The sequence below is a fragment of the Podarcis cretensis genome (genome assembly GCF_951804945.1).
Source record: "Podarcis cretensis genome assembly, chromosome: 3".
NCBI lineage: Eukaryota > Metazoa > Chordata > Lepidosauria > Squamata > Lacertidae > Podarcis > Podarcis cretensis.
In genome coordinates, this window is record NC_137172.1 from 113,243,410 (window position 1) to 113,259,532 (window position 16,123).

General features: G+C 42.9%; 1 protein-coding gene across 2 annotated transcripts in view; it reads right to left on the bottom strand.

The window, feature by feature from the left end:
* Positions 1-16,123, bottom strand: part of PLCB1 (phospholipase C beta 1) — a 472,399-nt gene that overhangs the window by 432,738 nt on the left and 23,538 nt on the right. For both annotated transcript variants that reach the window (XM_079969662.1, XM_079969663.1), the window contains exon 2: positions 11,346-11,423. In XM_079969662.1, coding sequence (XP_079825788.1) covers positions 11,346-11,423 — 78 coding nt within the window. The remainder of the gene's footprint in view (positions 1-11,345; positions 11,424-16,123) is intronic.

The window sequence follows — 16,123 nt, forward strand, 5'->3', positions numbered from 1 at the left end:
GTGATTTATTCCTGACGCCTGCTCCTGACATGCTCTTAGGCTACACATCAGTTCTTCTCAGGAACATATACACACAGCAAACAAACAATTCATTCTTAAAGGAAGAGGGTGATACACACACATATACAGCAAGCAAGAACTTGAGAGTGTAATGGACACACAAAATGTGGCTGAACTAAATTGCTATATAAAATGACAACTGACTCCAGCTTCCTACAAGAGATCCAGTTACACAAAACTACAGTGCCCCAAGGAGTAGCCTCTCACACAGAAGACAGGCAGAGTGGGAAAGACCTAGTGTGAGTTCATTCATAACATTTCAATCCCGGTTGTCAATCCAGAAGGATCACCAATGTTCACATAATACATATAACATTGGGTCTGCTTCTACCCATTACAATGGCATGTCCTCCTTTCCCTACAGACACTATTCTATAGCTCAAGGGTAGAAAGAGAAAGAGAAGAGCCAGGGACATGAACTGTGGCTCACATGAGCTGCTGAGCAGAGGCAGTGACTCTTCAGCTGCCTGTATGCTCCATTGCCTGGCACTTCATATTCCCTTTCCCCAAGGACTGCATGGCTTTTTATTGCGCTATTAGCCAAACCACAGCTGCTTCCACTAGTCCTGTCAAGCTGGTGTACTTATGAAATTGACTACGGCAGTCAACAGAAACATGTAGTCAACTGGATTTTGCTCCCATTGGCACTTTTCTTCTTTTTTGCATGGATAAAGGTAAAGGCAAAGGCAAAGGGACCCCTGACCATTAGGTCCAGTCGTGACCAACTCCGGGGTTGCAGCACTCATCTCGCTTTATTGGCCGAGGGAGCCGGCGTACAGCTTCCAGGTCATGTGGCCAGCATGACTAAGCCGCTTCTGGCGAACCAGAGCAGCGCACGGAAATGCCGTTTACCTTCCCGCTGGAGCAGTACCTATTTATCTACTTGCACTTTGTGCTTTTGAACTGCTAGGTTGGCAGGAGCAGGGACCGAGCAACGGGAGCTCACTCTGTTGCGGGGATTCGAACCGCCGACCTTCTGATCGGCAAGTCCTAGGCTCTGTGGTTTAACCCACAGTGCCACCCGTGTCCCTTTTTTGCATCGATACTTAAGCCTATACATATATATCCTTTCATGTACAACATAACAATGTATCCTAGAACATGTCCATGCCAGTTACTAACACATCTCCCCCTCCCCTCCCCACACACATTGTCCTTGGTGTTGTTCATCATTGGCACGAGTCAACAAATGTTGCAGCTGTCACACCCAAATTTGCCCTTGCCTACTGCAGCAGTCCTGCTCAGCCTTTGGGCTGGGGGTCTTGTTTTTTCTAGAATGCAGATTAGAACTGCTGTGGAAGTCAGTGCTCTTACCACGAGCAGCAAGTACCAATTCCATGTTTCTAAAAATGCATTTTATTTCACACCACCTTGGCATACCTGGGCAAAATATTACGTAGCTAAGCAGACTTGAAAGGCAACTCTCCGTATCTCATACCCATAGTTCTGTTTGAATCTAATCTGCTTTGCCTAGCTTTATACAAATACTGCGAAATGAAAGGCAGCCTGAGAGTGATACAAGTATCTGGAGTTCCAAGATTTCCTGATGCCTGAATAGTCAGCAGACCTTTTGGGTACTGGGTACCTAGAGCAAACAGGGGGCGGTTGTTGCCTTCATGTCTTGCTTGTGAGCTGCTGGGAGCACCCCACAGTCCACGGCTGGAGACAGAAAGCTGGACTAGAAAGCTGTTGGTCTGCTCCAGCAAGACCATTCTTATACATTCCACCTTTTCCTTTTGATAAGTGTTTCCAGCTACGTCCTGAACATGTGAGTTCTCCAAGTATGCTTTGCTGAACTCTGAGAACATTAAGATGCCAATTTGAAGCCACCCTCTGGCATTCAGTCAAGTATTCCGTTTCACGCATGTGTGCAAACCTATTCAGTTTGCCTCTCCATTGTGTTTGCTGTCTTCAAGTAATCTGAGGAACGCAATAGTTGTTTTTAAAGCTGAACATCACTTCCTTACCTAGGGACTAACCGGTTTTTATTAGGATTTGAATACTATCCTCAGTAAGACCATGCTAACCCCAAATTTCTTTTCATAAAAAAAAAGCTCTCTGATTGTACACCTTGCATTCTGTTTTGTTACAAAGGAGGACCCACCTGGTAAAAGTTCAATTTTATGGTAATTTGTTTCTTTTGTATTCTTAATAGTAGCACACAACCCATTACACAGAATTTAGTCTTGCCTCACATGGAAAATCATGGCAATTATTATTATTTTCTTACAAAGCAAGAAATTACAAGGTTATTTGCGTTTTCTATTAAAGCTGTTCCTTAAAAGCACTGAGTTTAGTCAAGGCTTTGCGGAACAACTCATATGCTTCGATTGAACTCATTGTTATTTTTTAAAAAAGTAAGTGCTTAAAGTAGAATAGAACTCCACACTTATCTACATTTCATTATTTGCTTCTGCATTCTAATGGAAAGCCTTTCTTGTATCAACTTGTGCAAGTGCAATTTTCTTGTAACTGTTAATTTCATTCTCTAAAAACTTCCCCATCATCATGACCCAATGTATTTAGCACACCACGCAGTCAAGCTGCAGCGGGCTTCATTCTTTTGCCCTAGCATTTAATTACACAAGTCCAAGTGCACAGAGCTTTCTTTCTCTGAGGCAATCTGAACTTTGTTGAGGGAGTTTCCTTTCTTACCACATGCCACTATTCTAGTCACTTGCAAACCTAACCTAACACTTGTCATCAAAAGCCACCGGTCCAAAATATAGCTTGCTGAAATGGACCAAGCCCTCATACAAATGCAACGTTGAGCTAGGACACAATACCACAATTGTTACTTATGAACAAAGTACTTATGCTAACATACTACTTAACTGAAAGCTTGCAAGTTATGTCATAAAATTATTCAGATATTTTAATGATCCACATCCACGGTCCTAGGCAATTCTCTGCCGTCATTCTACTTGACATGGCTTAATGCCAGCTAGGTTTCTAAGCAGCTAAGCACCATTTTTCTGTCACTCTGAGACAAATACAAGGGGTTTGTCTACATCAGGCATAGGCAATCTCCAGCCTTCCAGATGGTTGGGACCAGGGGCGCCGACTTATAAAAAATATTGGGGGGGCCCAAGACCTCCAAACCGCTGCTGCTGGGGGAACGAAAGGGGCGAGCCCCGGGTTGCCCCGACCTTAAGTGAACCTGTGAGGGCCCGCCCTTTGCGGCAGCAGATTGGCTGCCGCCGTGGGCGGTGAATATTAATGAGCTAGGGGGAATCCCCGCTTCTCGCGGTGATTAACAGGCTATGATTGCCTACTACTTAATCCACTAGAAACCTTGACTGCAGCTCTGGGGAAATGGGAAGCTGGAAGCTGAAGCAGGGGAGGAAGGAGGCCAGGAGGCAGAGATGAGTCAGGCTGCTGAAGAGTCATGAGTGTCTCCCCCTCCTGCTGCAACAAGCTCTTCTCCCCCCTGGTCTCCCAGAACCAGAAGAGGCATGAAAAGGGTGGAGGAGAGGTTAGCTTTATGCAGGTGCAATCTCCAATTGCTTGGGGAAATCCCTAGAGAGGAAAGAGCTTGACGGCTGTGGGGAGGCATGGACTTTCAGTCTTGGCAACTGACCATGGAGCTGATGGACTCATTAGACCTGACACTCTGCCAAGTCAGTGCAGATCGTGTTCTTGCTAGTAAAGAGTTAACTTCAACTTGATTATGTGATTTACCGCCAGCTCACTCCCGACACCAAAGAATGGTGAACACCTATTTCAACCAATGTCAGCTCTGACAACTGAATGGGAAACAATGCTGCCACAGTTCCGTGTATTAATTTAGGCTGGTGAAAGAGGAGTTCTTAGTACAGTATGTGAGATGAGAAGTCTTCGGTTTGAGTTCCACCTTGGACATAAACTAAAGCAGTTCCCTTTGGCAGACCTCTCTCAGCCTTACTGCATTATTTGCAATATGAAGATAATACTAGACGACCTTACAGGGTGAGCTGAAGGATTTCAGAAATACTGGTTGTGATGCACAATCAACATTCTCAAGGATATGCTACACGTAAAAGGATATAGATCTGGATGCTTGTACCAGACTTGCTGTTTGCACAGATTTTATGTTTTTGCCTTCTACGATTTACAACAGTTTATGTGCAGAGAGAAGGAAAAGCTTTATTTGACTGGTGATCATGGCCAGTGGCGGAGCATATGCCCACACTGCCCAGGGCGAACGCATTCCCGAAGGGTGCGAGGGCGCACTCCCGAGGGGTACCAGTGCACACTCCCAAGGGGTGTGGAGGGTGCCCTCCCAGGCACGGGATAGCTGCTTGCACACCCACTAATCCTGTTTCCTTCCTCTCCCCTTCCTTCCCACTCGCTTGCCTCCTTCCCATCCTCTCCCTTGCCTGCCTGTCTCCTCCAGCCGGAAGCCCAGGGCAACGGCACACAGCCCTCCCGTGACTCCTGCACCTACCACCAGCCATCAAGGGAAGGGAGGAGTTGTTGTGCAGCACTCCCGGCTGGAGGAGGCTGGATTGTGGCATGAATTTAAGGCACAACTTTCCTTTTGGGTTCTATGAACAATCAGCAGACTTTTGCTGTGTTCTAGGCATTAAACCCGCATTGTGATGGTGTATCATCCAGGTTTTCCATCCGTAAGTTGCTTACTGGGAAGCCTACAGCTGCTTATTGTGAACACAGGCTCATTACGGCACATTTTTAGAACCTGAGTCATATGGATGTTCCTGGGTGACTGGTTATAAATAAAATGTAACCTATACTGTCAAGTCCCTGTAGTCACTACTGGGTCATGACAGTTTTTGCATGAGCAAAGAGCCATAAGCAGACTCTGATTCCAGATATTAATTACTGAAATACATTATCCTGGTTTTCAGCTAACAGATACAGAGTTACGAACCCAAAATGCAGATGAGCTCAGGACAAGCAGTTTGTGCACTGTATAAATTCCTTCCATTGTAGATTCCGAACATCACCCCCAGTCCAAAACACACTCTACTTCAGAAACCCACAGATCTCATCCTGTACACCTTAAGGCAAGGGTGGGGAGCCTGTGGTCCTACATTAGCTGCTGGACTACAACTCCCATCATTCCTGATCACTGGTCATGCTGGCTTGGGCTAATGGGAGTTGCATCCCAAAACATCTGGAGGATATCAAGCTTGGAAAGGCTATTCCAGATGATCCCACAAAGATACACTATTACATGGCTTGTACTAAAAGGGTATCTTCAATGGATTCATTGAGCTGTAGCAAAAACTTGCTTGGCCAAAGATCAGAGTGGCTTGTTCAAGTTCTAGCTCATCCACTTCATACTGTGGAATGCAGACCTCTGCACAAGCCATGCCTCAGGGGCAGGGAGGTAATGGATATCAAAGTTTGATTTAAAGGCCAGCATCAAAACCTGCTTGTTCAGGAAGTACTCATGAACGTTCCTTGACAACTTTCAGAAAAAAATATGTGCCAGTTCAGTTCTCCATGCTACTCCCATCTCAGAAAATTATTAGACAGATTAGACAGCACCAAGAATTACAAGGACACCAGCATGCTGTTCTAAATATTAAATATGGCTGCTGTAGCATATGAGCAATTATTTTACTATCCATTTAAACTTGCCTGTTCATTTCTTTTGTTAGAAATTATTACAAGCTTCTATGCAGACATTAAAATGTAACATTGTAAGCCTTGTGTGGTGTTTTGCATATGCGCTAGTGATGCGCATGTTGCTGCTCTTCAATACTGCAACTCAAGATGGGCAAACTGGTCTGTTCCCAGCCCGTGTCAATTTCACAAGCATTAACTCATAAATATGTTCCTTTTCATTTGCTGCATCAGTGTGCTTTCTTTAGTTAATCCACATAATTTTTTGCATTTAAATACCGATCTAAATATTCATTTCATTTATTTAAAAAAACACCATTTTGATATGTTTTCCAAAGGCAAGATCCATGTCAGAATATGTGGGAACTGAAAAGCCCACTGAATAACTTAATTTGCAATCCACACATTAGTTCAAGAGCTGCTGATCAGACTCATGGCTCCATAAATGGCTTTATCTGTAAGCAAAATCTGAAATTCAAAGAATATATTCATGCAAGCAATACACAATTTCCACTGTCTGCCCTGTATTTTTGCTTGATGTTTCCTTTTCTCATTATTCCAGCACACTGTGAGTTCTTTCTGGTCATTTCAAGAGCGCTTGGTCCCAAATGAGACAAAACTGTGTAAGGAATAGCCCAAAGCACTTAAACCACAGGGATGGGGGGAAATCAACCCTCAAAAAACCTACTCCAGAATTTTAGCATCATCAACAATAACAAGTGCAAGAAATATTGCACAGAACTTTTAGCCCAAGGTCAGTCAGGCTGCTGACTACATAAATCCACAGAGGGAAAAACTAATTCTTACTGTGGAATACAAATCACTTTTCTGAGCACGTTTTTCAGCTCACCCAGTAGCCCATCAGACGGAAAGGCCATTTTAAAGATTTCCTTTAATATCAGAGTGCAGCAACAACTAAAACGAGAATCTGCTTAGCAAAATAGCTTCTGCCTTTTTATTTGGAGCCTATTAAAACGTGCATTTGTTTATTAATAAGGCACCCCTCCTTCTATCACCTTTAATTCACCAAGCCAACCTGTCAGGAGCAAGCTCTCTTACCTGTGATGGAACAAATGCCCATGAACATATTCTCCACTAACAATGAGCCTGAGCTGAAGGAGGCTAGGAGGTAACGTGTGTGTGGCAGTTGATGCGCCCAGCTTGCTGGTATGCGCCTTACATGGGCACAGTGAGGCTTAGTGAAGCTGGAAATCAGACTCCATATTCTTTGGACCATCATCAAGTTAAGAAAGCAGCTAGGTAAAGGTAAAGGGACCCCTAACCATTAGGTCCAGTCGTGACCGACTCTGGGGTTGTGGTGCTTATCTCGCTTTATTGGCCGAGGGAGCTGGCGTACAGCTTCTGGGTCATGTGACCAGCATGACTAAGCCACTTCTGGCGAAACAGAGCAGCACACAGAAATGCCGTTTACCTTCCCGTCAGAGTGGTACCTATTTATCTACTTGCACTTTGACATGCTTTCGAACTGCTAGGTTGGCAGGAGCAGGGACTGAGCAACGGGAGCTCACCCCATCGCGGGGATTCGAACCGCCGACCTTCTGATTGGCAAGTCCTAGGCTCTGTGGTTTAACCCACAGCACCACCCGCGTCCCCTAAGAAAGCAGCCACATGTGTATTATTGTTTATTCTTTGAGAATCAAACTATCCTGTTGTGAGGTAGGTGAGGCTGAGAGGCAGTGACAGGCCCAAGGTCACCAAGTGAGCTCCATGGCTGAATGGGGATCTGAACCCTGGTCTCCCTGGTCCTAATCTGACACTAACCACTGCTCCACACTAGCTTTTCTTTTCTTTTTACCAATTTTTTTTTATTGGTCTTCACATTTATCACATAAAACAAACACAACATTACAATACACAAAATACAAAAAAACCCAATAAGAACAAATTTTAATTTCCAAATCCTAATTTCATTACATTAATAACTGACTTCCATGAATCCCCTCTAACTGAATTTCATTATATCACCTATTTAGCAGTTCATTTTTCTAATAATATTAACTTCTTTCATTTATTAACTTCTTCTCCTTTATTACTATTCTAATCCTTAATATTTATTAATAACATACTCATATTCCACCCCTAAGCCTAATTGTTACTTCCAAGAAATTTCTCTTTATTCCACACTAGCTTTTCTTAATGCCATCTTCTTAAGACTGTTTTGGAACACCATCCGGTGGATGCTATAGAACTTGTACATCCATTTGCCCAAGTGTTACATGACCCTTGTTTGCCTAGAGCGTTTACCTTTGCTTATCAAGGCTTGGGGCCAATGACCAGATCTTCTGATATTTCTATTTTCACTTTAGGTGTAGTGAATTCTGTACTGACATTCAGGGAGGAGGGCTTCACTCTTTTGCCCTGCACCATTTTCCTGATAAGCCACTCCCGGAAGCTACTAGTAGTCACAGAGCAGAGAGGGGATTGATAACAGGAACTTCAAATAGTAATTCAGAAGAGATTAAACTTAACTGGTGGTAGGGGGGAGAATTCACATACACGGTGCCACTTCTCCAAATCAGAGCCCTTCCCTTTACGTAAAAGAAACATAGGAAGAGCCATTTGCAGGTTTGCATTCTTTCATACTTTGTAGTGTAGCACCCTGCTTGTGGTTAACGCTTAGCTGGAATGAAATATTCAACGCAGCAATAGAGAAATTAAAATAATAATTTATTTGTCAGACAAATAAATGAGAGGCACAATGGTATATGGTTACCAAGCTCTGGCCTGGCCTCCTGCCATTCTGGCCAGCACTTATATTTCCTTAATCCAGCCCCCTTGCTCCTCCTGTGGCTGCCTCTGTCCAATCAGCCTGGTTGAAATTCGTATTGGCTGTTTGCTAGAACCAATCACAAAAGATACACCCATTTCCTCTTGCCCTTTTATGGGAAACAAAAAGCTATATATTCTTCTATCTATAAATGACAAATAAGTAGTAATATATCTTACATGTGTCTCAACAAGGAACCTTAATTACCAGCTCACCTCGCCCTATTGCCCTCCAAAACAGATGGTTTAATCTTAAATTTTTATCTTAAACAGATGTCAAGGATCTTGAGTTCACATCATCATTGAAAGATCTCCTTCTCTTGGAGGTCTTTTAAACAAAGGCCTGACAACCATATGTGTGCTCTAATGATGTTTCCTGCTTGGCAGGGGGGCTGGGCTGATGGCTGATGGCCCCTGTGATCTCTTCCAACTATATGAAATAAGAATCTAGCATAAGGATTTAACATTTCTTAGCTTCTAATTCCTTTGCATAATTACATTTAACCCAATATATTTAATACATAACATAGATAGCTTTTTAGAAGAATAAACCTTTTCAAAGTAAAAAAGGAAGGAACAGTTTCCAGCCTCAAAATAAGATAGAAAGAAAACCTCTTCTCCAGCCAAGCCAGTTGCCTTTTTCACTGCTCTTGACCTTTCAACCTTAGGAAAATATGGCTCAAGTTTAATGGGAGGCACATGGTTTTATTTTACTATTTACCCACTCTTAATTATGTTTATCTCTTTTTTTATCTTCTGTAATATGTAGGGTCAGTGTAACCTTGGCTGTCAGCCTGTAATTCCCTTTTTACGACTTTGAGAATTCTTTTCTGCTATAAATCAGGGGGCCCCCTTGTCCAGGAGAATAAACTTCTTGCCAAGGTTCTTAGGCAGCTGGTCTTCTGCCTGGCATGAACATTTGAAAATCTTTAAGCTCATTTTAAAATACAGGCCCTGATCAAGCCTTAATAAAAATGCAGGCTATGATTAGATGCCTCAGTAGTTCGCCCTATCTTCATGTATTTTAGCTCTTATTTTGAACAAGAAGGCAATTATGAGATAGGATCATTAACTGCAATAAGAAACCCATCGCTTTCAGACATGAAGGTGCATATTATTGCATGCTAAGATCTTCCGATTCCCCACACATGCTAAATACTAGCACTGGAAACTCAGAAATGATAGCCATTGGGTCTTTGGCAACACTTGTCTTCAGTTTGCAAGGTTTTGTCATTCTTTTGTCACACTTACTTAGCTTTAGGGAGACACCAAACTGAAGGCTTAAAAGTTAAGTCTGCATCTCCAGAACATTTCATCCCCTTTTGATAAAACCTCAGCCTTTGTTTGCCCAGCTGTGAAATTGTTTTATTTTAGGCAAGGGGATAAAACAGATAATGTTCCTTAGCTCAGATTTGCCTACCCCTCCTCCAGGTACATACTGCTAGCTTAGAACCAACTATGGATGAATATTTTTGGCAAGCTGCCTACATCTTCTAACCACTCCTCTGCAGTAAGCAACATTATAAGCAAGCTCTGGCATTAGCACAAGTTCTTCCGACAAGTTTTTTTTTTTTTTTGCAACTAATCTTTCAATAGCTGTCAGCATTGATCGTAAACAAACACTCAAGTTTCTAAGCAAAGCTTTCAGGCAGCTGATCTATTTTTGTTTTTCTAAACAAAGCCTTTCAGGATACATTTCGGCAAATGTTTCTAAAACCATCATTATCAGCTGAAGAGAAATAGCCTTCCTTGACCCTTATAGATTGGGTTTTAATCACACAGTGATAGTCCAATTCAAATTATCTTGAACGAATGCTCTTTTAAAAAGCTATAGGTATTTAAGCATTTGTCAGGAATATAGCAACAATACTATAAATATATACCCTCCTAGAGTATGGGTAGGCAAACTAAGGCCCGGGGGCCAGATCCAGCCCAATCGCCTTCTAAATCCGGCCCGCAGACGATCCAGGAATCAGTGGGTTTTTACATGAATAGAATGTGTGCTTTTATTGAAAATGCATCTCTGGGTTATTTGTGGGGCATGGGAATTTGTTCATATTTTTTTCCAAAATATAGTCTGGCCCCCCACAAGGTCTGAGGGACAGTGGACCGGCCCCCTGCTGATAAAGTTTGCTGACCCCTGTCCTAGAGCATCGTTTCAATATACGTACTAGTGGTTGTTTTTTACAGGAACAAGGAAACACAAAATGAATGTTCTAGTACCAGACTATATAAATAGTTGAAGACTTTCATATAAATGTTCATCATCAATGCTCTTCCTTTCTCACTGTTTGCAATCTTCAAAAGTCAATAAGACTTTTTTTCCAGGTTCCTATCAAGTAGAACTGATAAGTATTTAGAAAACATGGCCACACTCTGCAGAAATGGTCCAGAGTTCTCTCAGTTTCTTATTTTTCCAAATTTAAACACAGTCCCCCACATTTCCACATCAGCTTGTGAATTTGTTTTTTAAAAAGTCCTCATGAAAATTTATCAATGCTGTAGTGCAAAATTTTCCTAAGATATACATTTTTGTATGCATTTTTTCCTAAAGGAAAGGAAAGGAAAATTTTCACGAATAGGATGCATTTTTGTATGTTTCTTTCACTAGGGCATGTGTTCTTATGTACATTTTACCTTAGTATTTGCATTTTTGTACACATTACTGCATTGCAATATTCAGGGAAGGATGACTTTTGAAGAATTGCTGTGCTTTGGTTTGCAAAATTTTCAGGAAGTGTGATTTAGGTAGTGAATTAAGTGTGAATCTTTAAATGTGGACTGGTTTAAATTCACACACACCCATCCCTAGTTCTCATCCTTTTTTAAAAAAAGACATCAGGGTTACAAATATGTCAGAAAAGGTATTTGGTCAGAAAAAGAAGCCACCACAAAGAGGGAGCTGAAGTACTTCAATGTATATCTACCTTATTTTGGTCTGTCCAATACAAGAAAAATCCATGTGGGTCTGTTCGGACAAAAACTGACGTCACACTGGTGGAATCCTGGCAAAGAAAGAAAGGACACAGTATTAACACATTGCAAAGCTCTTCTTGCATGCCTAAATATACCACCTTAGCTAGCAAAAGGAAGTATTCATAAATTGCCATTCATTTTATATGCATGCCTTTCTCATTTATACAGGAGTTTGGGTAACTCATTAGACAAAGTTGGTGGAACAGAAAGGTGCCCTTAAAGTACTCAAGGAAAACAGCACACTTTACTGGCCTTGCCCTACGCAATGCTGAAGATAACACTTGCCAGTATTTATTTTAAGTCTTACTGTAGATACTCCCAGTGCCAACCAAAACACAGTTGCTTAATTCCACCGCTACCACCCCTTCAAAACGTGAGCAGGCATTGCAACACAAACACATTATTCTAACTCCTCTCAATTGCTGGACAAGATCAGAGGACAACTGCAAAGTAACCCAACACCTCAGAGGCTGAGCACATTGCAAAGCCAGGCATTTTAAGTTTGCTTCCCTCCAGGGGATGCCGTCTCAAATCTGTGATGTCCGACTTGCTCCATCTATTTTAGAGTTTGTTTTCTGAGAATATTTCCACACAAGTAGGAGCCTCTCTGTCATTAACTCTCTGTCCCAGCCTCCCTTGAAGTATACAACATGCTACTTAAGTATTTTCAGATGTTTCCTTCATACACATTGCCATTCTACATTTTGCCCCTCCTGCTTTTCCTACAAATCCTGCTGCCAATTATATGCAAGAACCATTTCACAACTGCTAGATTATAGAACCATGTTTCATGAGCTGGGATGAGCTGCTGGATTTTAGAACCATGTTAACTGAGCAGTGAAATGCAGGGGCTCGTCGTAATCCTCTGAAATCTCATATTCTCAGCGAGGATCTAGAAACCCCAACGAAGAATCCCAAAATGCAGGCAGTTATATTACTCCATTGTGATATGCACACACAAACACACTGAGCAAAGGAAGCAGGACTTAGCTTACTAATTAAATTTATTAGCACAACTGCCAGAAAACCTGTGCATATTGTTTCAGCTGCAGTTTTAACTTGTAAAAAAAAAAAATGCACTGAGCATTAATAAAAGATATTCAGCCACCTGAAATGCAGCTGGTGGCTTTTAATTCGAAATGCAAACCAATCCTGCAAAGAAGTGTTATCACTTAAGAGAGTGTCAGCCTGAAGTAAGAAGCCCATGAAAGAAAAGGAGAGAAGTATCCAGCCCCTACTTTGTTATTCTCCTTGTTTCTCTGCCTTGCTCTATGCTAACAAGTCACCAAAACAAAACAAAAATCCTGAGAACCTCATCATCACTTCAGTTATGTACCAGAGCAAAGACGCTCCATCAGTTATCCTGGTGCTCTGGAAGATGATGACATTGTTCCTGCTCTGGGGACGAGGAGACAGGCACACACATCCTGGAATCCTATTCTGTGTTTCCCTTCCACTACCATCCTAGGAGTGCCCAGGAGAGGCTCATAAAATTAAAAATTATAATTATTCTAATTAACCTCCCAGGTTGCTCACTTTTATTTTGGCTCACTTAACATTAAAAACAAATAGGAACCAATGTTTTCTGAGGCAATTAGTACAAACACAGTTTTGTATTTATTTGGCTTGTCCCAACTCACAGGTTCAGCTTCCAAATATGTGATTGAGGCCTACCAGTTGCGTGTTCAGACCCAGAAACCTCCCCCCTTTAAATAAATTCACACTTGACTCAAATTTTGGTTTTGGTTTTTGGCAGAATGTAGGCCACAACTTTATTGATTACAGAAAGTGAGTGGTTGCATAGGCTCTGGTTTGACTAGCTCCCTGCCACACAGGTAGCACTGACCCAGGGTTCCAGCATAGATCAGCCAAGGGTGAACACCTGGATAAGCGGAAAGGTGGGAACAGGCTAGCTCCACCACCCAAATGTCCCCCTGGACTCAGGCACAGGCACAACCCCCTCTCAGGGGTTGACCAAACCACTGAGTCCCTGGATTCCTTTAACGGAATACCCTTCACATAGGGATGGTGAGAGCGTTCTCCCATCCCTATCACCTGAACCAGAGCCTATCCGCAACCTTACAAGTTGCGACGATTTGCTATGTGGCAGGCGAAACCCAAATGGCAACAGCCGATCAGCCAAGTGGGGAAAATTCCTGTCATGCCCCTGTCCCAACGATGGACGACATACGATGGCATAGCAAGGTCAAGCGCAAAGCCCTAAAAGTAGGGAGAGGTGGGCGGGTGTTCTGACGCACGAGCCAAAAGAGGAAGCTCTGGGTCATGTACATGGGTATAAATAGGTCCCTTGAACCATTTGAACTGCATCCCATTGGCCAGATTGCACCAAGGTATGAGGGACCTACCAATCTGGTGTTGTGGCTGACCAATCGTACCCACCCACAACACAGAGTGTCGGTTTTCCAGGTCTCACCGCAATACGTGCCCTCTTTAAGGGAGGAGCCGATTTGTCTATAAAATCAAAATAAATGTGTACCAGCAGTGTGTACTGCAACAGAGCATTTTTGCGCATAGTTAGGTACAGAAGATTCAATGCTGGGGCAAATTAGTGCAACTGATAAAGAAAACACTGAATTCAGAAGACTAAATTTGTAAAAAGCTAATTCTTAAAAGCTCTCAGTCCCATGGAGGTAAGTTCTTTTTGCTTGCCATCTTTACAGAAAGTTCCTTTGCCCAGTGAGCCTAAGAAGCACAGAAACATCCTCCATTACTCTCCAGCACATGTTGTCAGAAAACAAATAAACAGAAAACAAGAATTCACCCACAGGCAAAAGAATCTCTTGGAGAACTTGAGTCCAACCCCTTTAATAGGAAAAGGCTGTCAAGAGTGGTTGAAAAGTCACCACCCACCTCTTCATCAGTCAATATCCTAGTAGTAGAACAAACTACAGGAGGTGGAGGTTTGCGAAAAGCACATCAGGGGAAGCTCACTCTAAAATAAGATTTCAGTTCTTCATTGATTCAAATTTGTCACCCTGAGAATTGGACTATTTGTTAGTCCAGGGAGGAAAGAATTTCTAATTTACACCACACTGGGAAGTCTGATGAATCCTCATCCTCCCACCAGTATTTAAGAGCGATTGGGAAAAGGATAGAAATTGGGAAGATCAAAGTGCTCTATTCTAGGAACGAGATGTGGAAATACACAGAATAATTGAAAAGACTGCTTTGCTAGCTATCTCCCCAAATGGAGTTCTGCCCTTTTAAAATGGAAATGGCAAACCCTGGCAATTGTAGCCAATAGTGCATTGCCCTGTTCTTCCTGCTTTCAGAAGTATCAGTTTTTTCATCCTGTAGAAGTCAGCCAGGACCATCACAATACATTTTACTGTCCAAGGCAAAAGGGCAAAATGTCACCCAACCTCCTCATACCCCATACAGAAGCCACCTGGGTTGGCACAACAGCAATCTTGTGAGGCAGGTGCTGCTGAGAGGCTGTGGCTGGCTCAAGATTACCTAGTGAGCTTCATGACTGAATGGGGATTTGAACCCAGATGTCCCAAGTCCTGGTCCAACATTCATAAGAACTGTCTCTCCCCATGTGTATCAACCCGAATGCTGCAATAAATCATCTGAGGCCCTTCTTCATGTGCCTCCTCCGTGAGAAGTCCGGAGGGTGGTAACACAGGAAGAGGCCTTTTCTGTGGTGGCTCCCCATTTATGGAATGCTGTCCCCAGGGAGTCTTGCCTGGCACCTTATCTTTAAGTGAGGTTACATCTCTTTAGGCACCAGGCAAAAACATGCCTCTACTCACAGAGCTTAGGCCCATTAAACCACTGGTGGCCTTTTAAACCATATATGGAGGGGAATTGTTTCTGTTTGTTACTATGCTATGTATGTTTATGCTTATAAGCCGTCCTGTGGTGCTCAGATGAAGGGTGGTACAGTGGACGCTCGGGTTGCGAACGTGATCCGTGTGGGAGGCACGTTCGCAATATGCAGCGCCCGCATGTGCGGGTTGTGATTCGGTGTTTATGCGCGAGCGCCGAAACCCAGAAGTAACCCGTTCCGGTACTTCCGGGTTTTGGCGCGTCCGTAACCCAAGAACGCACAACATGAAGCATCTGTAACCAGAGGTATGACTGTATAGAAATTTAATAAGCAAACAAACAGCTGCACCACACTGACACACTTCCTGAGGGGCAGCAAGCAGCACTAAGGTGCTAAAGGACAGAGCTGTGTGTGCCAGGTAGACTGCTCTGTATCCCTAACCTAACCCTAAGTAAGCCTGCCACAGCTGGACAGGATCTTGGTGTCCCATTGCTAGTGATCAAGTGGCAGATTTAACTGCCAGTCAGGTTTGCTTCTGTGTGTGGACTGAAAGGCGGTGGGACATCTCAGGCAGCCCAATACAGTTGTACCTCGCAAGACGAAATTAATTCGTTCTGCGAGTTTTTTCATCTTGCGATTTTTTCGTCTTGCGAAGCACGGATTTTGGAAAAGCTTCAAAAATCTCAAAAGTCTTCAAAAACCTCAAAAAAGGCTACCACACCGCGTGCTATGAGTTGCTCCTCGAAGTCAAGTCGCAACTGCACCCCCTGAATGCACGGTTTTAAGAAAAAGGAAACAAACTTGCAAGACTAAGGAAACAAAGTTGCAAGACGTTTTCGTCTTGCGAAGCAAGCCCATAGGGAAATTCGTCTTGCGAAGCAACTCAAAAAACGAAAAACTCTTTCGTCTTGCGAGTTTTTCGTCTTACGAGGCATT